This window comes from Choristoneura fumiferana, chromosome 14 (assembly GCF_025370935.1).
Source record: "Choristoneura fumiferana chromosome 14, NRCan_CFum_1, whole genome shotgun sequence".
In the NCBI taxonomy this organism is placed as follows: Eukaryota; Metazoa; Arthropoda; class Insecta; order Lepidoptera; family Tortricidae; genus Choristoneura; species Choristoneura fumiferana.
In genome coordinates, this window is record NC_133485.1 from 17932775 (window position 1) to 17959790 (window position 27016).

The window sequence follows — 27016 nt, forward strand, 5'->3', positions numbered from 1 at the left end:
ATCAAAATGTACGCTTGCTGACAAGCTAGTAGCTTAGCTATTCAGAGAGGGAACGCTGCCAGCATCTTCGGAATCATGCCCAAGGTATCTAAAAAAAAGTTTTTTTTCACGTACCCATAGATTAAATTAAAGATAATTGTATAAAAAAATGTCGTATCTAATTTAATTACTTTTGTTGTTTGATTGGATTAAATATGGTAATAAATTTATAGCATTGATGAAGATTTTTTGCAACACGTTGTTTTGCCAAGTCAAGAGATGGCGCTAATGTCAACCGATATAATCATCATCATATTCATCATCTTTATCAGCTGGAAGATGTTCACTGTTAAGCAAATGCCTCCACCTTAGAAAGCCACAATGGACAACTCGTTAGTTGCATCCACCAGTTGCCCGCAACTCTCGTGATTTCCACCAAGAAGGCTAACGCAGTGTCTTCCGGTTCGTAGTTGCCACTCGCGAAGCTTGCGCAATGGTTATGCAGGGTGCCTCTGAGCCGGGCTTTAAGTGCAAGGTTCCTTTTTTTTTTGTTTGGTAACATTTTCAAATAACTTGAATTGAGATAATTTATTATTCCTTAAAGTTTAATCGTTAAATCAGTGTATTGTGTAAATACTGTGTCAGCGGCCGTTTCACTTTCGCGGGGACACACAAAATTGTGTATATGTATTTACTATTTTCATGTGTTTTTCTGTAATTTATTATTATAATTTTTTTATTTGTGTTAATTTTGCTGTACATGTGTGTCTTCTGTGTTAGTGAATAAATATCTTCTTTCTTTCTCTTTCTTTCTTTCTTTCTTTCTTTCTTTGTATTGGACATGGCGGTCATGGTAGGTACGAGTAAAATTTCCTTGGAACGGGGGACTTTTAAATAATTTGACATTCGACTTCTCTATTAATATTTATCACAGCGCTGTTTGTATTTTAGTATTGTATTACATACATTGAAAAGTATATTTTAATATGTAAGTCAAAAATTAATTTAACACCGGACATGTTTTAAAAAACTAGCTCAGTGCGAGTAGAATCGAACCTTCCATTTAAAGTCCCCATGATCTTTGAGTGAGACAGTAGCTTACAAGGATTGAATTTAAACCTAGTAGCTGGCGGTCGACTCGCGCTTGACGGCGCGGTTTCTTAATATACCTGGTGCATTTTTCGTCTCGATTATTTCTTAGTTAGCGTCGGCGAAGGGCTGCCGTGTTTTTTTTAGTTATTTAGGTGTTAAGTGACAAGTGATAAGATGGAGAAATTGGTGCTTTTGTTGTTCCTGGTTCATCAATCATCGGGGATTATTTACAAATTAAATGGTAAGTAAATAAAATAATTTAATTGCTTTGTAAAAATAGTGATTTGATAACATTGGATCGCAGTTTAAGTAGACTAGTTACCCGCGAATTCGGCAGTGGAGAATCGCTATCCCGCGGGAATTTTGCAATTTTCCGGGATAAAAAAAACGTATATGTTAATTTAGATTAGGTATTATAAAGCATTCCGTTCTGCCGGCTTAGAGTGAAAGAATAACAAACATCTAAACATTAATTCACACAAACTATCGCGTATTAATTGATTGAAATTGTCCTAAAATCTCGCCCTTGTTTTGGATGGACAAATTACATTAAGAACTCTATAAGCAAGATACTCGTACCTAATATTTTCATTTAATTAATTTTCAAAAATTTGTCACGAAATTAATATCTAATTATAATACACTAGGATTTGGCTTCTGGCGTTTGAAATTCCGGGAACTTGCAAAATTCCCGCGGAAGTTTCCAAAAATTATATCGTGGTGTTCACTAACGTTGCATCAAAAACAGCCGTGCCAAAATTTCATGTCTCTAAACGTAACTGTTAGGATTTTATGATTTCATCCCGACCCTGTAGGAATGTCGAGATCTATCTATATATTAAAATTTAATCCAAATCCGTCGATCCGTTTCAGCGTGAGGGAGTACCTAACAAACATACGAACAGCAAATAAACGGCACAACAGTTTTGTGCGAGTTCATAGAGAAATAAACCAGTAAACCACCCAGTAACAGCCACCCACCAACCAGTAAGCCGTGGTGGCCTAGTGGTTTGACCTATCGCCTCTCAAGCAGAGGTTCGTGGGTTCGAACCCCGGCTCGCACCTCTGAGTTTTTCGAAATTCATGTGCGGAATTACATTTGAAATTTACCAAGAGCTTTGCGGTGAAGGAAAACATCGTGAGGAAACCTGTACAAACCTGCGAAGCGATTCAATGGTGCGTGCGAAGTTCCCAATCCGCACTGGGCCCGCGTGGGAACTATGGCCCAAGCCCTCTTGTTCTCAGAGGAGGCCTGTGCCCAGCAGTGGGACGTATATAGGCTGGGATGAATGAACTGGTTTACTATTTCAGTAAAGAAAAAAATATTTGCCAATAAAAACGTAAACAGTGTACTACTCACTGATGAAAAGAAGTTTCGGGTATATTTCTGTAAGATGCACTGTCACGCCTAAATACACCGCATTTTCCCATGGTTTACGGAACCATGATATGGGATTGATAGTTTTTATCCCGTTTAAATGCTTTAAAAGCCAAGAAAACACTACAAACAAATTCAAAACAGAACGTCGTATTTGTCGTATTGTAATGTCACTCGCTCAGAGTTGCCAGGCACAATTTTTTTTTTCGCCCAACTTTCGTGAACTGGATACCGATCGTGAAAAGAAAAAAAAGATTGGTAAAATCTAATCTTAGTAGGTACGTATAGAAATACTTAAAAAAAACAAAAACTTCTTATGTTAGCTTTTGAGAAAATCAGTTTCAAGGCCCCGTAGTAACTCAAACTTTTTTGTGGTTTCTTAAAGCTGGATATTTTTACATAAAATTGCAAAAACATCCCCTATTTGGCAACGCCATAATTTAGCTTATCAACATGGCGGACCTTTGAAAATGGTCACGTTTATGGCTGGCAGCAGAATGAGAGAGACGATTTAAGCACGCAAACAAACGCTATCCGTGAAATGTGTAAGGTCTAATGTATTGAATCAGGCGTTACTTTGCGGAGGTCCATATCAATGAAAAACCAAATCGAATTTTGCCAAACATATTTGTTGGAACTAAATCATTCTTTATCGGACTCAGATTCGTATGAAGTGTTACATTATTGTGGCAAGGGGTTTCGTCTCGATGTTTTAGAATACATGGAGATAATTAGATACAACAGTATGGGGTCTATTATTAATGAGCAGGTAAATTTGGTTTCATCTCCCTTGCTACGGCTTGGATCTAAAGTACTATTCAATGGAAAAAATCAATTGTGTAAACAAAGCATTTTTTCACGATTACTCCGTAGTTACTTACATTTGAACGCAAATCCCGATCATATTCACATCTCAATGAGCTCACCACTGTTTTTAACAATCATTTTATCATTAAATAATAATAATATGTTTATTTTATAGAATTATTTGGAAGACGAAAATCCGTTATATTTGTCAAATTTACATGATAATTTTTTCCTCACCGAAGTTGGTCTATGGTCGGTCTAGTCTCTGGAAATTTAGTGCTGTATCAACAAAATTAATTATTTGACTGAACCAACCTTTCCTACCGATAATTATGGCTGGCTCTGCAAATTAATTTATTCGTAGATATTAAATTATTTGTGTTAAGTTACACTATTTAATGAAGGTTTCTAATCCTATCCTACTATCCTACTAATCCTACTAATATTATAAATGTGAAAGTTTGTGAGTGAGTGAGTGAATATGTTTGTTACTTCTTCACGCTGAAACGGCTGGACGGATTTGGATGAAATTTGGCGAAAAGTTAGATAACCTGGATTACAACATAGGATACTTTTTATCCCGATATTCCCATGGGATAGGGATAAAATCTTGAAATAAAACCGCTGAGCTTAGTCATGAAAATTGGTATGTAGATAGTTTGACATCTGGAATAAAACAGCCTACTTTTTATTTCGATATTCCACGAGATAGGGATAAAATTTCGAACTAATAACCGCTGGGCTTAGAGTCATGAAATTTGACCATGATTGTTTTTTAAAACAACGATTTAATTTTCGGGAATTCCCACGGCAATTTTTAAAAATCCCGGTATTTCAGCTGCTGGACCTAATGATTTAAGTGTGCGAACTCGTGGGTAAACACTAGTTGGACGATAAAAGAGTATTATAGTAGAAATTATGTAGATTTCTATTTACTAGTATCATATTTACTGTGGAGTCCATTGTTGGACCAAAAAATCATTTTGAATCACTTCCCTGTGTCTACTCTCATTTTCCTGTCTTATGTAAATTTAAAAATGCCTCTTCTAAATTATATCGAAAATACAAACTGAGACATGGATGCACAGAAAAACCAGAAAAAGAGACCAGCGCTGTGAATCGAACCTAGGTCCTCAGCAATCCGTACTGCGTACCCCTACACCACCGTTGGACAGGAGTCAAGATACAAATTTCTCCTATGCACACATATCTCAGGTTGCCTTTTTCTACTACGCTACTTAAGCAGCAAAAAAATCTAAATTAATCCATATTTTAACTGACCCTTTCAATTCTAAAATACTCCATCATAAACCTTGGGGAAAATATACGTCAAAAAATATGTGGATATACATGTTTCACCATTTTAAAAATTCTACCCTTAAAGGGGAGTGTAAGTTTGTATGGAAAAAACGTTAGGTATATATATTTGAAGATATACCTAATTCTAAAACTTCGTGAAAATGCTATTAAACATTTTAAGTTAAAAGGGACATGGAAACATTGTGAATGACTCTTGAACAGGACTAAGAGAATACGTGATTCGCCATTTTTAAAAATTAAACTTAGGGAAAACATTAAATAATGAAATATGAGTAAATTCAAAATAATTATTTACTGCTGATTGAAGTATCTTAAAGAGCTTTCACATCACTAGAGCCAACGTCAGTCAGTCAGTCAGCCAGTCGTCAGTCAAGTGTCAATGTCAGTCACCACATTTGTTTACACAATTGATTTTTTCCATTGAATAGTACCATACTTTCAGCAATGGTAGTTAATAAAACAGGCCTTGACAGTAAATAAATAAAAATCCAGGTAGTTTTGAAGGATGGTTAAAAAATTTATTAATAATTTGTGGGTAGTTTTGTTTTGTTTCATAAAACGTATGTGGGTACTTGAGGAGTTACAGTGACAAGTTAAAACGGTGGTTGTGGTTCGTTAGTCTAACAACTGGTAGCATGGTGTACGGTTGTGTCACTCTGAAGATGAGCTGTGGTTGAGTTCGAAACGCGTCAGTGTAGTTTGGTGGTGGTGATAGATGGGTTTGTGTGATTTGTGTGTGTTCTTACAGTGTGGAGGTGGAAGAACTGCATGAACACGCATATTTTGCATAAGCTTAGCTATCGTAAGGTCGCGGGTGAGCAAGGAAATTCTTTTAGTTCAGTGTAAGGTCTGCTTGTGTATTCATGTTTGTGTTAAAAAATGAACAAACATACAATATATTTTAATTTTCCGTGCGGGCGAAACTGCGTGTAGAAGCTACTTTATAATAGTAATAGGCATAAGTAGCATTAACGTGCGATCATAATATAGTAAGTTAATATCCCATTTATTTCAGTGACGGAATACAACAAAATGCCGGAGCTGTACAAGATGGACGATTACGACTCGTGTCTCAGCGAGCCCGGGGGGACTTACTGCGTCATCGACGCGGACCTCTCTTCCAGCGACAATTCCGATCTGATGAGGATGATACAAGTAAGACCATACTTAATACCAACCTACCAAAATGTTTGGGGTTTAATTAAGTGGACTGTAGGACGAGAAATACCTACGAACTACAGTGTGGCAAATAACTGGACAAAAGGCGAGACCTGCAGTTGAAGCACTCACCGAGGGTATACCTTTACTTGCCCGAATTTCATATGCTATAATATTCAACCGCCATAATATTGTTTCTTATAAATTCATTTGCACTACTCATTGTTTACCATATTAATCAAATGACAGAATCTTTGTTTTCCATAACATTAATTTATATAATTTCATTTTTCATAATCATTGTAATCCATAAGTATCACATGCCATAATGTCATTTGGCATCCATGTAAATGGTGATTATTCGACGTCACGTCAAACAAACCTTTGAATTAGGTAAATTTTACCCACACAGGTTAGGTTATGTTAGAATTGCGACATTTGATTTGTGCGAGCGAGCGAGGCGAGCGAGCAAGACGGTTCGGAGCGGAAGCGACGCGGATAAGTTAGGTTCAGAAGGCTAAGGTGGGAGCAAAGCGGGCATATGAACTTCGAACAAATGAAATTATAGCATATAACTTTCGGGCAAACAATAGATAACCCTCACCGAGACGTCTGCAGATGGTGGTGCAGATTTTAGCCGTAGTAGCTGGCGCAGGCTCCCTCAATCTTTGGCAGGTCCGAACTTACCTCCGACAAGGTTACCGTTAACCAGCAGTACTAAGATACAGCAAGGGCAGTACTTCCTCCAAAGGATCAGCCGATTCTTCAAGCGTCCAGCCGTCCACACGTAGTTTACACGAAATTAGATGTATTTAAACGATGAATACTAGTTGTTGTTAGTGACTTTGTCTGCAAATAATTGAATTAGCGCTATCCCGCGGAAATTGCAATTTTCTGGGATAAAAATTATCATGTCCTTTCCAGGGTTTTAAACTATCTTCATATCAAATTTCATCTAATTCGGTTCAGCGGTTTAAGCGTGAAGAGGGTAACTGAAGACAGTTAGTCAAACAGACAATGTTACTTTCGCATACATATCATAGTGTTTAAACGCGAAAGTGTGTCTTCTTCGTTCTTCATGCATAAACCGCTCAACCTAAATAACAAATAATATAGATGACATTGGGTATGGATAATACACAATGATAATATAGTTTAAGACTCTGGAAAAGAGATGGGATAAATTTTTCTCGGAAAATTGCATAGTTCCTGCGGTAATAAACAAATTCTTGGCAGCCGAAGTCGCGGGAAAAAGATAGTCTGAATATAAAATTTGTTTCACTCAAGTATTTTTATAAAAAAAAGCGTCGTATTAAAATGCAATTAATTCAGCTTCAATAATTTTTTAAACTTCTATTTAGTCACGAACTAATAATCTCCCATTCCGATTTTATGTAGATATACAAGTTTCGTATGCCAATAAAATAAACTAGTTTTATAACTTAGATGTAGGAGGATTTTTGCAGGTGGTAGGATCTTGTACAAGTTCCGCCCAGATTGCTACCACCATCTTGCTCGCTAATCCTGCCGTGAAATAGCAGTGCTTGCACTGTTGTGTTTCGGCCTGGAGAGTAAGACAGCCGGTGAAATTACTGGCACTTGAGGTATCCCATCTTAGGCCTCTAGGTTGGCAACGCATCTGCAATCCCCCTGGTGTTCATGTGTCTATGGGCGGTGGTGATCTCCTACCATCAGGATACCCACTTGCTCGTTTGCCATCCAGTCGAAAAAAATATATTAAAAGAAAGCTGACATTTGGCATTTAGGTTACTTGGAGAGTGTAGGGGAGCACTATAAAAGGATTTCCCGAAATTAAATTTAATTTATATATTCGATCCCGAGTAACCCTATCTCAGTAACTTTAATAAATAGACTCTTCAAATTTGATACACAGTAGGTAATTTATTGAATCAGGCGTTACTTTGCGGAGGTCCATTCAATGAACTAATATTTCCTTGCTCACCCGCGACTTACGATAGCTAAGCTTATGCAAAAATATGGCGTGTTCATCAGTTCCTCCACCTCCACACTGTAAGAACACACACAAATCACACAAACCCATCTATCACCACCACCACACTACAACTGACGGCGTTTCGAACTCAACCAGAGCTAATCTTCAGAGTGACACCAACCGTAACCCATGCATTGGAGCATCAACCGTGCTCATGGCATGGTCCGTACGGTGTGTCACTCTGAAGATGAGCTCATGGTTGAGTTCGAACGCGTCAGTGTAGTGTGGTGGTGGTTGATAGATGGGTTTGTGTGATTTGTGTGTGTTCTTACAGTGTGGAGGTGGAGGACTCACTATAAAAGGATTTCCCGAAATTAAATTTATTTATATATTCGATCCCGAGTAACCCTATCTCAGTAACTTTATTAAATAGACTCTTCAAATTTGATACACAAGTAGGTATTTTATTAATTAAAACATTAATTTCAGGGTTTCATGAAATTCCCACGGGAAAAGGAAAAAACCAGCCAAGAGCGTGTCGGACACGCCCAAGATAGGGTTCCGTAGCTATTACGAAAAAAAAACAAGTAATATATATAGACCGATAGTTTTTTTTTGTTCAGGTTATCCAGGCGAGCTGATGACGGAAGGTTAAACTCCTTAACGGTTAGGAGTTAGAGGAAGTTTCTTTTAGTATCATAATATGCACGTAGACCTTTAGTTGTATTCTTTCTGGTTATTCAGGTTAGCTGATGCTGAAAGGTATAACTCCTTAACGGTTAGGACACATTAAGTACCTACGCCAAACCAATCAACTCATTACGTAACAAAATTTATACAGACCTATAAAACAGTATACCGTGCTACGAAATATCGTGACTGGCTGACTGACTGACAGACAACGCGTAGCTTAAACTACAGATTTTACAGACCTGAATTTGGCACACATGTAAGTAAGTGGATAAATTATCATAGAAGTGCACTGAGTAAGGATTTTTTGTCTTTTTAAACTTGGTCTGTTTCATTGTTTATTGGGGTAATCTTTGAAACAACTGAGCTGATTTAAAAAAAAACGAAAGATTTTGTAAAAAATCGATACCTTAATAATAGAAGCCTGTTTTAATTCAATCGCGGACAGTGTGTTTTTCTATTGAACTCGCTTATTCCTATCCCACGGGATCCTATGTCGCGTAGGTACGAAGTTGCGGGGAAAAAAAACAAGTAGGTTTTCTTAAAATTACACCCCTGACCTGAATATGTGAAACAGGGCTTCAAATTTGATTTTTAAATTCGAAAATTTGCAAAATGTAAATGAAAAATCAATTAAACACGAAAATAAACATCGTGGAAAGTAAATCTGTGTTACCCCAAATTTAACGCGAGCGAAGACGCGGGCAAAATCTAGTTTATTTATAAACCAAGGAAGATTTACAATATTACAGTTGCTACGCTAAGGTTAACAGGAAACTAAAGTATGTATTTTTTAAAGTATTAACCTTAGCGGTTCCCCGACACCGACGACGCTTAGATAAAAAAATATTTCTAGGTACTTATACTAAATTAACTTAGGCTAATTTTGCAGGAAATCAGCATAGTCCCCGTGGGATAGGGATAAACGAATTCTTCGCAGATGAAGACGCGGGCAACAGCTAGGTAGTGCATAATTATTTTTTACTTTTTAGTTGTCTTTTTTGATGGCGTTTTTTGTCGGCGTTTTTTTTTGTGTGTCGGGGGTTTTTTATTTCAACCGCTTCACGCACCTTCTTGAGTAGAAATGACGTTCCATGGAGAGAATTTTGGGATTGTGAAGCTCAATCCAGTGGTTTGGTTCTGACTCTAATAAATTTTCGGCTATGGCTGACTTGTTCACTTGGCGATTTTTAACAGCTGCAATATGTTCCTTGACCCTAAAAAATATCACGGGACAACCAATTGACCTAGTCTCAAAGTAAGCTTAGCAAAGCTAGTGTTATGGATACTAAGCAACGGATAAATATAACTATATAGATACATACATACATGTTAAACACCCAAGACCCGAGAGCAAACATTCGTATTTTTCATACAAATATCTGCCCCGACACGGGAATCGAACTCGGGACCTCAAGCTTCGTAGTCAGGTTCTCTAACCTAGGCCATCTGGTCGTCTGGTGGTGGTATTGTTATTGTATTGTTTATTGTTGTTGTAATGTGGTCGAAACGTCGAGGTAAATATTACTCGTGTGTTTTAACGTGATAAGTCTTGTGGTATTTTGACAAAAGAAAATAACAATACAAAATAATTACAAGTAATAATAACGAAAAAATATATATTTGGGGATTTCCATCCTTGCATCATGCTATGACAATTATGTGTTGATAGATTATGCCTCGTTACGGCAACTGGGTTTTATGTTACGACCTAGACATGCATATACATTTGACCTGTAGTTCAGCAGTGTAATTAAGTATGATAACATTGTTTATATACAGGCCTATTAACCTGCAGTGTTATGTAAAACTAGCTTTTGCTGGCTTCGCTCGCGAATAATTAGTATGTAGTTTTTTATCCCACAGCAACCATACATTATTTCGGGACAAAAAGTAGCCTGTATGTTAATAATATATAATAGTAATTATTTATTTCACAAAACACTTTATACCTTTTTTTTTTTTTATTTGACTGGATGGAAAACGAGCAAATGGGTCTCCTGATGGTAAGAGATCACCACCGCCCATAAACATCTGCAACACCAGGGGTACTGCAGACGCGTTGCCAACCTAGAGGCCTAAGATGGGATACCTCACGTGCCAGTAATTTCACCGGCTGTCTTACTCTCCACGCCGAAACACAACAGTGCAAGCACTGCTGCTTCACGGCAGGATTAGCGAGCAAGATGGTGGTAGCAATCCGGGCGGACCTTGCACAAGGTCCTACCACCTGCAAAACCTACCTAATACCTGTGCGAATTCACAAGATGTACATTAAGTAAAATAAGACTTCGTTTTTCCTAATTTATGTGCGAAATTACGTTCAAGAGCTTTACGGTGAATGAACACACCGGCGAAGAAATTGAACGGTGCGTGTGAAGTTCCTGATCCACACTGGGCCCGCGTAGGAACTACAGCCGAAGTCCTGCCCTGCCTTGGGACGTATATAGGCCGAGATGTTGATGATGCTGATTATTATTAATAATAAGTACTAGCTTTTACCCGCGGCATCGCTCACGTGAACCATAAACATTTTAAAGAAGCAAGCAATCAATCAAGCAAGCATGCGAGGAAGCATGCAGGCAAGCATGCATTCAAACATGCAAGCAAGCATGTAATTATGCAAGAAATAGTGCGAGCAAGCATGCATTTAAGGCTGCATTCAAGCATGCGAGCAAGCATGCAAGCAAGCACGTAATTATGCAAAAAATAGTGCAAGCAAGTTTCAAATTGCATTCAAGCATAATTATGCAAAAATAGTGCAGGCAAGTATTTATTCAAGGTTGCATTCAAGCATGCAAGCAAGCATGCAATCAAGCAGTTTAAATAGTTACATAATGGTAAAATGGACACGCATCAACACGCGTATAATTGGATAATTATTTAATATACTACGATTTAATAGAAATATATTAATTTACTCTGTCATGAATAAATTCCTAATCGTAATTATATCGTACAGTACGATTACTTGGAGTTAACACTTGACAGATGGGCGTCCCTTCAGTAAATTTTCAACTTTGAGGTCATACAAATAAAATAGTTTTTACAAATCTGTAAACGTGGGTAGCGGTATACTAAAAATGGCTTTATTTAAATGACGTCAAAGTTGAAAATTGACTGAAGGCACGCCCATCTGTCAAGTGTTAACTCGAATTAATCAGACTGTATCCATATTCATACGTGTGTATCGCCTCCTTTAAGCATTTAATATGAATGATTTTCAAGGTCACGATAATATCACGATACTACCGCTATCGCAACAACACTAACTGAGACTCGCATTTTACACGCGTTACCATGTCTTCCTTCCTTCCTTCGCGCTGCCATCGTTCATCCACCATACCGGTGAAATTACTGGCACTTGAGGTATGCCATCTTCGGCCTCCAGGTTGGCAACGCATCTGCAATACCCCTGGTGTTGCAGATGTTTATGGGCGGTGGTGATCTCTTACCATCAGGAGACCCACTTGCTCGTTTGCCATCCAGTTGAATAAAAAATAAATAAAATAAAAACCTCTCATATTTCGTTTTCTAGATTTTTATTTACCGTACTACGGCAAAACCTACTAGACACTGGCAAAATTGTCCTCCAATGGACAGAGCCATATTTAAAAAAAACAACAACAACCATGCCTTCTCGAAAAAAACGAAATTTTGGCGATGTCTCACATCGCATTGAGGCTACAAGGGGCACGGTCTCAGGCTCAGGAGTCTGAAGAAGACCACGGCGAGAGACTCAGTGGCGCTCTTAGCCAGGCAGGCCGCTTCGCTTTCGGCTGAAACGGTAAGCCAGCGCGAGTCTGGGTTGCGATCCCAAAGACATCGTACGCAATCTTTGAGATCATCGATCTAATAAAATAGTAAGGGAGGATTTAAAGTCTTATACCTTGAGCATAATAGATGTCAAGCTTGGTGATTTGATTATTTAGCCGTAGCTTGAAGGGATTTTCGAAAATCCCACGGAAACGGGCAATGCGGGATATTAACCTCATTCCTATGGAGTATTGTGTAAATATAAAAATAAATAAAATAAATAAATATCACGGGACAATTCACACCAATTGACCTAGTCCCAAAGTAAGCTTAGCAAAGCTTGTGTTATGGGTACTAAGCAACGCATCTAAAAAAAATCTACGCAGACAAAGTCGCGTGCAAAAGCTAGTTTATAATATTAGTGGGATATTATAGGTCGTGATGTTGATAATGCTGATTATCGTGATCAGCATTATCATCAGCTCAGCCTATAATCCCCACTGCAGGGCACAAGCCTGAGTGATGTGTAATGTCAAAACAACGTACAGTTTCACAATATCTCAATGATGATAACAATAGTGTAGGTGACGTATACCGTCTCTATCACCATTAGTGACACATTGCGATGTGGAACTGTACGTTGTTCACTTCACACGTACTCGTATGTTGTAATTGCTAACCACGCTCAATGAGAGTTATTGTTCTAAGAAAAATCTCAACAGCGCGATTTAGAATTATTGCCTGACGAAACAGCGGCATCTATCGGAATTTTTTATAACCAACTTCTTATTATTGGATGAAGTTGCGAAGTCAAGTAACAATTTTGTTCTTTCATTGTTGAAATCAAAATCTTTAAACAATATAAAAGAAAGAGATAAAAAAAGGATTCCCCGTCGGGGATTCGATTGCAGAACAATTAGTAAAGAATACAAAAAAGTGAAATATGCAAAAAGCTGTGAGATTAGGGATTTGAACGTAGAACAAATCAATAAAAAATACAAAAATATGAAACATGTAAAAATCGATGCGAGTCTGAGGATTTTAACTGTGAACAAATTACAAAAATAAAAGTAAATAAACATTTTTATAAACAATTTCTTATTTTTAGGGTTCCGTAGTCAACTAGGAATCCTTTTATAGTTTCGCCATGTCTGTCGATTTTTCGACTCAGTGATCTGTTTGAGAAATATTCAACTTTAAAGTAAAAAATTTCATTAAAATCGAGCGCCCCCCCCCCTCTAAAATCAAACTGTTAGGTGGAAATTTAAAAAAAAATCAGGATAAATAAATAATAAATATCAAGTTGAGGGACAATTCACACCAATTGACCTAGTGCCAAAGTAAGCTTAAGACCTAGTGCCAAAGTAAGCTTAGCAAAGCTTGTGTTATGGGTACTAAACAACGGATAAATATAGGTAGTAAGTATATCAAATTTACAAGGAAAATTATAACGGTTAATATTGCTTGAGGCTTATTAGTAGTTTAAGAGTAAATAGCAGCCTAAGGTATAATATACCTAAATTTGAAAGATTCTGTACACAATACCCTGTATATGTGTCATGCTGAGTTGGGACCATTTCGTGACAAAATTTATTTCCTTTTTTCTTTTTCTTTTATTTGTAAAAAATGTCACGAATAAATGTTTTTCTTTCTTTCTTTGTTTTCTTTCTTTCAATACGAAATCCTTAGAAAAATATTACTTGATTATTTCGCAATGGCTACTAAACCCTATCTTGGCGTGTCCGACACGCTCTTAGCCGGTTTTTTAGTTATATATTTTAGTCTTTCATCATAAATGTATCATCAAAACTGAACGAATAGTCGAACCATAGTTTGATTCCTGACCTACCCTAGAACGTTTTCACAGTGTCATAATAAATTCCCTTGTCAAGCAATGCGATGTACTATAACTTTTTCTACGAAAAGGCTCCTCAGTGGGTCACAATTCAGTTGGTTCGAGTGTACATTAAAGTTAAGTATAGGTATTTGTGCTCTCACCCATTGAGTTGTTCCCTCAAAGGAGACGACCCTGGTTGTAGCTTGTAGCTGTAGCATCGGTGGTGTCTATCATATAAGCACATGGCAAACGTAGGGAGAGGAAGAATAGGGAAAAAAAGAATTATTGATGAAGAAAACCTTACCTAATTTTATTTCCAGGAATACTCCGAGTACAAGATAAAACACTTCAACCACACTCAAATCCACCGCGCCCTCTGTGTCCAGAGGACTTGTCAAGCATTCATCCAGAATAGGTCCCTGGCTGACACGAAAGAGCGGAACTCCGTCATCCAAGATTGCGTGAACAGCTCCATGTGGAACAACTACAAGCTGGAAGCTACGTTGAGCAATGTTCTGTACTGCAGGACGCCAGGAGATAAGATACCCTTCGACGCTGCGGATTACGTCATGGCTTTAATTGTTCTGATCCTGATCATACTTAACGGCCTTGGAACGTCTTATGACTTTATACGCGGCGAAGGGCCAGGTCAGTAAAGTATTTATCTTATTTTAAAAAATAATCATCATCATCATCACCAATATCACCATATCAGCCCTGGGACGTTGACTGTTTGATATAACCTACCCCCATAGACCTACACTTTAACTTGCACGTTCTTCAAGACACTAGTATTCCATTTATATTTTAGCAGGATTATTTTCTTATTGCAGGAAACTCTTATTTGATGGCGTTCTCGATTCGTCGCAATTGGAAGAAGCTGATAGCCCCAGCCGGCGTGGGTCCTGAGCCAAGGCTCGGCAGACTGAAACTGTTCAACGGGTTTAGGTACATATACCATCAATCGATTAAATCAGTATACATTGGCAGTGCTCTCCATTTTCACGCTGCTTCTCCTAATTCTCTGTCTCAGTCACAGCTGTTTAGAAATGTAGTGAATAATTATGGATATATTTAAAACCATAATATACAAAATATCGCCCAGATCGCTGCTATTGAGCACGGTGCCATAAGTCTGGCTGCGTTTCCTCGTTTCTTGGTTGCCAATACGTTCACCGAGGAAAGAGCCAACCCAGTCCAGTTTACATATGCAACAAAAATTTTACAAGTTGTATTACATTGCTGCGCTCGATTGACCACCCCAACTTGCTTTACGGTCTCACGATGTAATGCAACATGCGCAATTTTATTTTTCTTTCAGATTCAAACTAGACATAATGGTCACCTGTAGATTGGACAAGCTTCTTTTAGTTGTTTCTTCAATAGTTTTGTTCTTTTCAGGACCATTACGATGGTTTGCGTGATCTTCTCTCACACAGCGTTGGTTATGTCATATTCGTATCTCAACAACCCTCACTTCATCGAGTCCGTAAGTTGCAAATACCCTAAGTTTCTATTCAGAAATCTCCATTTAGAAGCGTCACCAAGGCTCAAGTTCTTCTTTAAAGCTAACTATCAACACTTAAGGTGATAATTAATATGACAGTGAAGTGGACGGAACAAATTCTTATTATATAGCACTGACTTTATGCCTATAATGAAACCTAAAAATATGAAGTTCATTATCTCAAAAACGGCTGATCTAATTTTAACGATACATAGCTAAAACCACTGCAAGGAAACTCGCTGTAAAGAAACAGCATTGAAATCGGTCCATCCGTTTGCGAGCTACGATGCCATAGGCAGATGGACAAACAGATATTGGTGTCAAACTTATAACACTTTTTTTTTGGATTGAGGGACTCTTTAAACATAGTTTCGAAGACAGTATCTCGCGTTACTTTTTAAATAACTGATGATGAGCTAATTCTTAAGCCGAGGAAGCTGCCAGCTTTTCGGTTCCCTAATTATAACATCAACTAGCTTCTTTGCAACTTTAAAAAACCTCAAACCACTAGGACCATATTATGGATCAGGATGGTGATGAAAATGCTGCACCAGCTCTATGTTTAAATAAACCACTTCTTATTGTATTGATTTCCAGACATACGAGGATCCTTCCAAACAAATCTTGTACAACGGAACGTTGGTGACGTACACTTTCTTCGTGATGTCTGGTTTCCTACTCGCTTTCAACTTCGAGCTGCATGCCGAGAAGCACAAAATCACCCTTTGGGAGTGGCCCAAGGGGATGGTTATGCGGTGGCTCAGGTAAGACGTCCCTTTAAAGTGTTTTGAGTTAAGTTTTCAATCCAACGGGAGACAATTTCTAACTAAGCATTTGTTTCTACTCTAGTCCCTAAGTTACTTTTTCTTCCTTAAACTTTGTCATTATAATCATCATCAGCCGGAAGCGGAAGACGGCCACTGTTGAATAAAGGCTTCCCTTAGAACGCCATAATGAACGACAACTCCCTACTTGCATCCACCGGGGTGGTCGCAGCCACTTAATAGCTTAATATTACGCTTTTATAAAATATTTCTACCTTTTCTTACCAAAATAATCGCAAAATACTCGCACTACTTATTTGTTGCGAATGCAAATACGAAAGCGAATTCTAAAGATGTGACTATCTGCAAATGCCCCAAATCCAAATGATCCGCTACGTCTACTGTCATATACCCCCAAAACTGATTCTATAGATGATTCGCCTGCTATACCAAATGTTTCTTCACAGGTTGACCCCGGCCTACGCACTACTAATGTTCTTTATAATGACGTTGATGCGTCACCTGGGTGACGGGCCGCTGTGGCAGCATGTGGTCACCCCCGAGGCCGACGCCTGCTACCAATATTGGTGGTCGCATCTGCTGTACATCAACAACTATCTCTATCAAGACACCGACTGCCTGCCGCAAACTTGGTAACTACTGGTTTAAAAACGGGCCAAGAGCGTCTCGGGCATGCCCAGGATAGGATTCCGTAGCCGTTACGAAAAAAAATCCGTGCATATCTTATTTTAGCATGTTCCATCACGTAAGATTTTTGTAAGGATTTGGTATTTTGTACGGAATTTCGCAACTACCTACTAATAATTCTCAAGCAAACTTAGCCGTCATAGTTTTCCTTGTTTATTTGATATCCCATCAAAACATAAATGTGAATATGCGTGTTGTTGTTGACTTCGCCGACAAAAGAATTGAGATATAAATATACTCGAATAGGTATCAAGTTATTTTGCTTGGAATGTAATGCTACTTTAAGATTTCACTTGGCTAGTTTGAATTTTTATTTTTCTTTTTACTCGACTACGGCAAAGCCAAAATGAAAGTACCAGGCCAACATACAATGAATTGTTAAGTAAGCAACCGTTAGGGCAAGGTGACATGCAACCAAGGTTTTCTTCTGAAGTCTGTGTACATACGAATTTCACACAACAATATTTTCTTGCTTGATTGAAACAGGCATTACTTTGCGGAGGTTCATATTTGTGGTCACGGAGGAGCAAATTGTTATACATAGTTCTTAAACATTTTCTTGTTTCATACTTTTTAAAGCGCGTTTTTTTCCTTAATTAGCTCTTAGTTTTTCAAATTTATACGATTATGGATGGGTTTTTGCCTTCTTTACGCCGATAACCAAGTACTTATAACTTGCATCGTCGGCTGATGATTGGCAAGGGATGCGTAACTATAAGAATTATGAATGATGCTTTGGAGTGACAGGGAATGAAAGTGAACGTAAAAAAGACGAAAGTTATGGTATTTGAAAATGAAGAGAACGTAACGGAAGTGTGTGTGCGGATTGGTGACGAAAACTTGGAACAAGTGAATGAATTTTTGTACCTGGGATCGATGTTTACTAGGGATGGAAAGGGTGAAAGTGATATTGAAAGGAGAGTAAAGGCTGGTAACATAGTGAATGGAGCGTTGCACACCTTTATGAATAGCCAGAAAATCTCCAAAAGAGCTCGTCTGGCTGCGCATAGGGGTGCTAGTAACAACACTCATGTACGGAAGTGAAAGTTGGGTGTGGCAGGAAAGACATCAGAGTAGAATAAATGCGGTAGAAATTAGAGTGTTAAAAAGTATGTTAGGTGTGAAATTGAGTGACAGAACTAGAAATAGTGGTGTTAATAAAGGTATATTTAGTCACACGGATTGAGAAAGGGATGCTTGGATGGTTTTGGGCATGTTGAGAGAATAAAAGAAAACAGATTGACTAAGCAGATCTATAAGACGAGCGTGAATGGGAACGTTGGAAGAGGAAGGCCTAGACGAACGTACCACGATCAAATCGGGGACGTTCTGAAGAAAGGTCGGGTCAGGAGTACTCTAAGCCGTGCATGCTTGAAAAGATTGATGAATGTAGAGTAAGCGAGTGTTGTGCCAGGATCGTAGCAAGTGGAAGGATGTAGTGTCTGCCTACCCCGTTGGGAAAGAGGCGTGATTTTATGTATGTACTCGTATGTATGTATTCTATTCTTAACGTTCTTCTCTGCAGGTACCTGGCAGCTGACACGCAACTCTTCGGGCTCGGCCTGCTGATCTGCATAATCGCGCGCCGTCCAAGGACGCAGCTGATCACGCTCAGCTTCATGCTGCTCGTGTCTTTCGTCATCGCCGGGTCGTACACCTACTTCCAAGATCTGAGTGCTGTGGTGCACCAGTCACCAGAGTAAGTTTTTTCACTTCTCATGCTCGTTAACTTCCTATTCATGCTGGATCTAGGCGACATAAAATGACTTTTTATGCTCTAGTGCATACAGTAAAATCTTCGTCTAAGACTAAGGCAATCAGGTGTCAACAGCCACAAACAAAAAAGTTTCTCTATTTTTTATTTATAAGTTTTAATTTATATAAAACTAAAAATCAATCAAATCAATCGAAATAAATCAATAAAACTAAAAAAATATAATTATTATAGCAATGCATGAAAAATAAAAGGTAAGTAAGTAAACAACCTTTTCCACTGTTGCTATTTAATGTCTTCTCAATAGAGGTGAAAAGCAGTGTGTAAAACTCGAGCATTAAACCCATTTTCCCCTTGACGTGTCTATCCACCCTCGCCGTACCGGCTCAAGTGGCTATATGAACGTCTTGTATCAAATGGCTCATTTTATGCTCTTGTTGTACAATCTACTATTAATATATCTCTCTCTCTCTCTCTCTCTCTCTCTCTCTCTCTCTCTCTCTTCCTGCGGCGCTACAAACCTCTGTGTGTCTGGCCTCGCAGCGTGCACGGAGACCCACTTACATAATAGTATTTTATGCAACTGTATCATAATAAGGGCCATTGAGAAACGAGTGCGAGTTTATGACATGAAGCGAAGCCGAATATCATAATAGATACGCATGAGCATGAGTGTCTCAATGGCTGATTATGAATAATTGCATACATTACTTTTTCTACGAGCTCAAATATAAACAATTAATAAATAATTAATACTTACATAACGGAAAATAAATGAATTTGTCGATTTTAAAGGTAACAAATTACTCATATTAAATTTATTGACCCGGATAACTCACGTCTTAAATCGAGTTTAGCTCGACATGTTTCGGGCTAATCCGTAGCCCTTCGTCTTCGGAGCAACGCGACTCAGCGGCTGCTGCAACACGCGCACTGCGCGCCGCCAATCTGCTCGCGCGACTACCAACTACGACTAGCAACCTGAGATATGTATGCATAGGAAAAATTCGTGTCTAGATTCCTGTCCAGCGGTGGTGTAGGGGTTATAGCACGCAGCACGGATTGCTGAGGACCTGGGTTCGATTCCCAGCGCTGGTCTCTTTTTCTGGTTTTTCTGTGCATCCATGTCTCAGTTTGTATTTTCGAGAATGGTTTAAGTTTTTTCTTTAATTCCCGCCATTTACAGTGCGAAAAAGAACATTGTGAAACGTTTCACCATGAAATTTAACAACCAACTTTGACGCTTCATGGTGTTTTATTGTCTCCAGGACATACCGGACACTGTATAAGTACGACGAAACTTTCCGAATTGTGTTCGTGGCCGGACACACCAACATGTCGACGTACGCGCTGGGCATCGCCTTCGGTCTGCTCGCCTTCCACTGGATGAAGGATGAGCAAGCCATGTCACAGCGGCTCCAGGTACACACCATTTTTGATTTATACACCAGATTCTTGTTTATTTATACACCAAGATTTTTTTATACACCATGTTTTTCTTTCCCGATTCCGATAACTTCGACAAAGGGCTCAGGTCATTGATAGAAACTATGTCCTTATCTGGAAATTTAGTGGAATATACCCGGTTAACTAACGTCTTAAATCGAGTTTAGATCTACATGCTATGATAGCTAAGATTTCAGACGCGGGTTATCCGGGTATACTCTAAGGGGCAGTGACAGATTTGTCCTACGGCCCAGTAGAACCGGGCATAGGGTGGTCAGATATTAGGGGCGGCCAATTGAGATATAAAAATTTTTCTTGTACCTCTGTAGACGTAAAGTGGGGGTGATTTTTTTTTCTCATCCAACCTTTGTATTTCGTGGAGTATCGTTGGATAGGTATTTCAAAACCATTAGGGGGTTGCTTAAACGATTTTTCGAATCAGTGATTTGATTGAGCGCTAAACTGGATGGTGGAAAAATTTGAAAAAATTCAAGGTAAGTATATCAAACTTACGAGGAAAACTATAACGGTTAAGTTTTCTTGCGAATTATCAGTAGTTTAAGAGTAAATAGCAGACTAAGGTATAAAAATATACCTAAACTTGGAAGATTCCGTATAAAATACGAAATCCTTAAAAAAATATTACTTATTTTTTTCGTAATGGCTACGGAACCCTATTTTGGGCGTGTCCGACACGCTCTTGGCCGGTTTTTTTTAAATCAAACAGACCATGGCATAAAACAGTAATCCGACGAAACGTGTGGTTTGCCGCAATAAAGTTTTAATTTATTTTTACAAAAAAAAGGAGTGGAAAAAAACTATCTACAGGAGTGAGCTACATTCTACATTCTACTATCGATAAAAATATAATCTGGACAACCCTAGAAAACTATAGGTACCCAATTATAAAGAATCTTTTTGTTGTTGTTGTTGTGTTTCTGATTCACAGTTGTTAGATGTAGGCGATTCACCCAACCATTAAGCTGCGTTTCTACCACAGATGTGCGAGAATGAACCAATAGAAACACTTCGCACATCTCTGGTGGAAACGCAACCTTAAGACATCTTTTTTTCTAGAAATACAAATGGATTGTCTGGGTTACTTTCCCGGCTGGCGTGGGAGTGATACTCACAGGGGGGCTGTTCTACATGGACGGCTGGGAGCCCTCTATGCTGGTCAAAGTGGTGTACTCCATGATCCATAAGCCCATCTTCCAGCTGTGCGTGTGTGTTATCATGATGAGCTGCATCTTCAGGGTTGAAAGTTAGTTTCATTTCAAAATTTACTTTTTTTTCTAGTGAAAGTGAATGTTTTTGAAAATATTATGTTAAAGAATGTCTTCGCGGACATAAAGGAGCCTCAGTGAAGCTCGTAATTCTCGAAATAATGCTTTACTCAAAAATTACTAATATTTAACAGAGTATGTGCTAATCGTGCGAAGGTTACTGTAAGTCTGTTTTTAAGAGACACGGTAGGCGTAGAAGCTCACGGCACAAGCAAACGCCTGTTAAAGTTCACGAGCAATGTTTCCACATAGTGTGTAATTTCGGACGCGCACAGAAGGCTTCGGCATGAGCCTGAACATAGAATATTAGTTTATACGTAAAATTACTAATAATAAATAAATATCATGGGCCACTTAACACCAATTGACCTATTCCCAAACTAAGCAAAGCTTGTACTATGGGTACTAGGCAATGGATAAAGATACTTATATAGATAAATACATACTTAAATAGGTACATATTAAACATCCAAGACGCGCGAACAAACATTCGTATTATTCATACAATGAGGACTCGAGCGCGGGACCTCAAGCTTCGTAGTTACGTAATTAATTGCTGTTATATCAAAAATATATAAAAAACGCGAAAATTTTACTATTTTATAAGCTTTTATTTAGTTTCACCTGTTCCGTTGTTTATCTATCTGGCTGTCTGTAGTCAAATCCTGCAAGTTAAATTCGACCAACTTCCAGTAGACAGTCGGATTGACTTGTAATTTGGCATACTTATGTAAATTGCGTGACAATACAATAATCTGGTAGTGACATCCTGGTAGTCCAGTGAGGATTCTCTCCGCAGAACGGAATTTAATTCTTCAACGGTTAATAGGATTGACTTGAAATTTGGTATGCAAAATGTAATTTGCGTGACAATGCAAGTAAAGTCAACTAAAAGTACAGTGAGTAAAAAGTCTTGTATTCAAAATGAAATTTTTACCAAAAATTTATAAAGACACTAGCTGGTGCCCGCGGCTTAGTTTTTTTTTTAATTTTCTAAATATTATTTTATGAGAACCTTTTCCAGACAGTAGCAAACACAACAAAAAAAGAATTAGCGAAAGCGGTCCAGCCGTTCACGCGCGATACCGTGACCAAGGGAAATAGAGATTCATTTTTACATATTAAGATTTGGGACCTCATTTTTTTAAAATAATAATACATTAATATAAAATAATACATAAACTACTTACGTAATACTTTTATGTATTTCGTCGTTTCACGTTCATTTCACGTTTACACACGGCTGCGTCGCTAATTCATTTTTCTTCGAACTTGACTAGACAAGCTGCCGGCCGCGTGTCTAGATTGTGAAAGATCAAAGATCCGTTATCAATTACTGAGGTTGTAAAGTTGGTCCTGCTCACGTCTCCTGAATCACAATGTATTTTTGACGGTCATTATATTTGCTCCTCATGTTTTTTTCTCCAGACGTGTACCGCGGTATAGTGGAGTGGCGCGGGTTTACCTGGTCCGGACGTGTTTCGTACAGTGCCTTCCTGCTACACTCTACCTTCCAACGAGGACTGGTTGGCTTCCAGCGACAGCCCTCACAAATGTCTGAGTTCTATATTGTAAGTATTGCATCTTAATAGTGGAAATAATTCCCAGTGTCCTGAGTATAAGCGGGCAAGATCACCGCTCCCAGCTCGCACTGATTTCGCCCTTTTTTCAATCATCGCACTTTGTTAAGAAAATGTCGTTTGATTTTAAATTTGATGATCTAGATTGAATATCAGAGCATACCTACACCTTAAAATGAAGATAAAAATTCAAATTGTTTGAAGCATTAACAAGTATGTAGTAATTATAAGGATTAAGGTACCATTATACTTTAGTAGGTATTATTGTACTTAATGAACTACTTATATAAACAAAGTAATTTTTTATATATAAGTAAAGGGCCTGTAGTTTATTGACAAGGACTTCCACAAAGTAACGCCTAATTTAGCAAATTAGTTTGCTATTTGTTGTCTGACTTGCATTGTCATTTAACTAACAAACGTATACCAAATTTCAAGTAAACTCAACCGCTGGAATTGTCTTATACTAACCAATATAATATCCTTTGCCTATTAATACGGTAAGTTAAGTTACATAAAAGCCTGTAATAAAATGAATTTTCAACAGTTAATCATCCTGGCAGCCACCGTCATGTTGAGTTTCTGTTTGGGGGCGTTGATGTGGCTGACCATCGAGTCACCATTGGCCAGCGTCACCAAGGTGCTCCTGTCTCCTCCCAGGAGGAAACCCAGGGAGAAGGAACCTGAGCAAGACGATGTCACTACTAAAGTATAGGCTCACCACGAGGCCTGCATTGAGGGTAGACAGCGCTAGTGCTGCCCCCTGCGGTGTGCTGGCGCGCTGATACAGGCGCAAACTAGCAGCTGCCTATCCCTGGAATTGACCCACAGTATGCCAAGGAAGCTTTAAGCCCATGAAACGCCAACCCCACTAAAAAATTTTGGCAGGAGAGATAGAAACCGATGCCAAAATTTCCAGTGTATACCGCTTTAGTATCGAAATTTTGTGCTGGAAACTAAACCGAAATTATACCGGTTTTAGAACGAAACACCCAAACATATGCCAATGCTAGCTTCGCCCATACAATTCGCTCAACTAAATCGTTTGAAGTATAGGACCCAAAAGAACCTACATAAAATGAATCATAAAAAGCGATATATGGAATAAAATTAATTTTGATAGATTAATAATATTACTATAGTTCTTGAAAAATTTATTTGTACCTACCTTATACAGTGTTATAGGTTTCGGGATAGTGTGCAAAATGAAATATAATGTTAAAATATAACGTACTGCAAGTTTTACCACATACTTTACCTGCCTCGCTGAAATAAAAAAAATCGGTAAAAATCTGATCTTAAGCTGTGTACACCGGTATTTTTGGTACCAGTTTTAAGCCCTGCAGGGCTACTACGAAACTCGAAACTCGAAGTTCGCATCGTACCGTCCCTCTCGCTCTCGTATTAAATAGTACAAGTGTCAGAGGGACCGCACGACACGAACTTCGAGTTTCGAGTTTCGTAGTAGCCCTGCGCTGGCCAGAAGGGAGTTAGTTTGACGACAGAGGCACTTACGAAGGGAGTTAGCAGACTAAGAGATGTTCAATTATGTGCGTACGTACTAGGTTAACGGTTTTGTTTTTGTATGAATTTGTACACCTATCTATCCAAATATAACTAATATAAGTGTCGAAATAAATATACGTGCCCTGCGTAGTCACAAGTAAAATGTATATTTCTACAAAGTACTAAAAACATTTGATATGTTCTGACGTAGTGAAATAAAATGGTTAACTCACGTCTTCACCCGAGTTTAACTCGAAATGTTTCGGACTAATTCGTAGTCCTTCCTCTAGGAGCACACGCCACGGCAGCTGCTGCAAGACGCGCGTCCTAGTCTAAAACTTGTCGAGCTAAACTCGATTTAAAGCGTGAGTGATTCGTTTTATTTCACTGTTACCAGAGTATTAAGTATTTTTATCCCGTAGACTGCTAGCCGTATGGTTTTAGCTAGATTCCTTGCTTTCTTGATATTCAAGAACAACATACATTATTGTAATGGTACAAACAATTGTAATAAAAACTATAGTATAGTAACGATATATCCTTAGGTCCATTATAGGAGTACTCCATTCCAGCGGGAAGATAACTGCAACTGTCAATATACCGCACCTTTAAAATTAAAGTGAAACGACTCAAAATATTCACATTTACGAAATGAACTATTATTTAAACAATGAATTTTTACATAAAATAAAAATAAAAACACATAAAATTAACTAAAACGGGCTTCCTCTTCCAAAGGCAGCCCAGCGCGGGGCATTAAAATAATAAATAAAAATAAATATCATGGGACATTTGACACCAATTGACCTAGTCCCAAACTAAGCAAAGCTTGTACTATGGATACTAGGCAACGGATAAACATACATATATAGATAAATACATACTTAAATACATATTAAACATCCAAGACCCGAGAACAAACATTCGTGTTATTCACACAAATATCTGCCCCGGCCGGGATTCGAACCCAGGACCTCAAACTTCGTAGTCAGGTTCTCTAACCACTTAGCCATCCGGTCGTCATAGTCACTTAGCCATTGTACCCAAGACGCTGGCGGCGTTGCCTCGTTGCACTGCGAGGCTCAGTCTTTGGGCGAAGAAAAAGCCTGCTCTTTGGTCGCCAGAGACGCCGATTAGTTTGTCCAAATGAACTTTAAATAAAACACAATCTGGTTGAATTTTAAAATGAGAACATTTCGAATTATTTCAGTTTAATTTTGAAGGTGCGATACGACGATGTCAAAATACCACAAAGGACTTATCATGCTAACGCACACGAGTAAAATATTCTCGCACTGCTAGGCAGACTTGACACCCCACACTGTCTATAGGTAGTCATTCACGATGACGCGTGACGTGGTTCTTATTACAATGTCATTAATGGCTAATTTTGACAAAATAACGCGTCTGATGGCACTACACAGAAATCAAAAAGTTATCTAGTCAAGTAAACTTACTTCAGTCAAGAAATTTCCTGTTTCCTATATAAGGAAAATAGAAAATACTCGGAGTAAGATATAAAATGTTTCAAAGTATATTTCTTAAATGTACCAATATAATATTTGAGACAAAAGCATGTTAACTCTCTTTTTAAAAAATAATTATTGAATCCAAGAGCGCAACAGTTTTGGTTTAAAAAAAATATTTACATTTAATTTGTACCGTTTTCAAGATAAAATTTATTGACTCTTGATTTTACTTATTTTCAGATATAATTCGTATTTAAGTTTAAAGTAATTTAGTTTTTTATTGTCTCGGTAGATGGTGCTGTACTCATTTAAAACATGCTAACGTTAGGTCGCTTTAGAATGTATTTATTTGATGTTAATTTTTGGTTGCTTGAGAATTGTATAGTAGGAGCAAAATAGTTCATTATAAGAAGTCCAAACACAGTACCGACTTTCATTGTCCACGCGCGATCGGTGAGTAGACTACTCGGTGATAGCTCGCTGCTCGTATGTACGCTTGCCTCACGTGATCATTCGAACATTGTCTCATTATATAATAGACGGACAGAATAGAAATTCGTGGACTACGCGACTTCCACTCGTTGACCACGTCCATTTTTTATTTAGAAATACAACATAACACAGTCAGTACAAATTAAAATAAATCAATACCTAATACTAAAAAAAACAACCCATCAATTTTTAAAATTTTATTTTAATTGAGTTTAATTAAAAAATTATAAAAAAAATATGTAGTTTTTTTTTGTTTGTGGCTGTTGACACCTGATTACCTTGGTCTTAGACGAAGATTTTCTTTTATGCACTAGAGCATAAAAAGTCATTTTATGTCGCCTAGATACAGCATCAACACGAACTTTACGAGCATGAGAGGTGAAAAAGCTTTTTCTTATCGTCTATTGGCGATTCCGCATCGACAGATGTAGGAAAGACTCTTAGATAACACATCTCCGCTGTCTGGTGGAGTTAGAACCTGATGGATATCAGCTTATATACGTTAATATTGATAGTGTAAGTTAAGTAGATATTTAAGCGGTTTTTTTAAGAGGAAATAAACAATTTGAAATC

The 27016-nt window shown here is 38.1% G+C and overlaps 1 protein-coding gene across 1 annotated transcript; it reads left to right on the forward strand.

The window, feature by feature from the left end:
• The first annotated feature begins 1146 nt into the window (after positions 1-1146).
• LOC141435343 (nose resistant to fluoxetine protein 6-like) lies at positions 1147-27016 on the forward strand. Its single transcript, XM_074098053.1, has 12 exons — positions 1147-1312; positions 5592-5731; positions 14292-14619; positions 14805-14919; positions 15373-15460; positions 16076-16242; positions 16710-16895; positions 18476-18649; positions 19933-20086; positions 21188-21374; positions 22825-22967; positions 23524-27016. The coding sequence occupies exons 1-12, from the start codon at positions 1246-1248 to the stop codon at positions 23689-23691; spliced, it is 1917 nt and encodes a 638-aa protein (XP_073954154.1). The 5' UTR covers positions 1147-1245; the 3' UTR covers positions 23692-27016.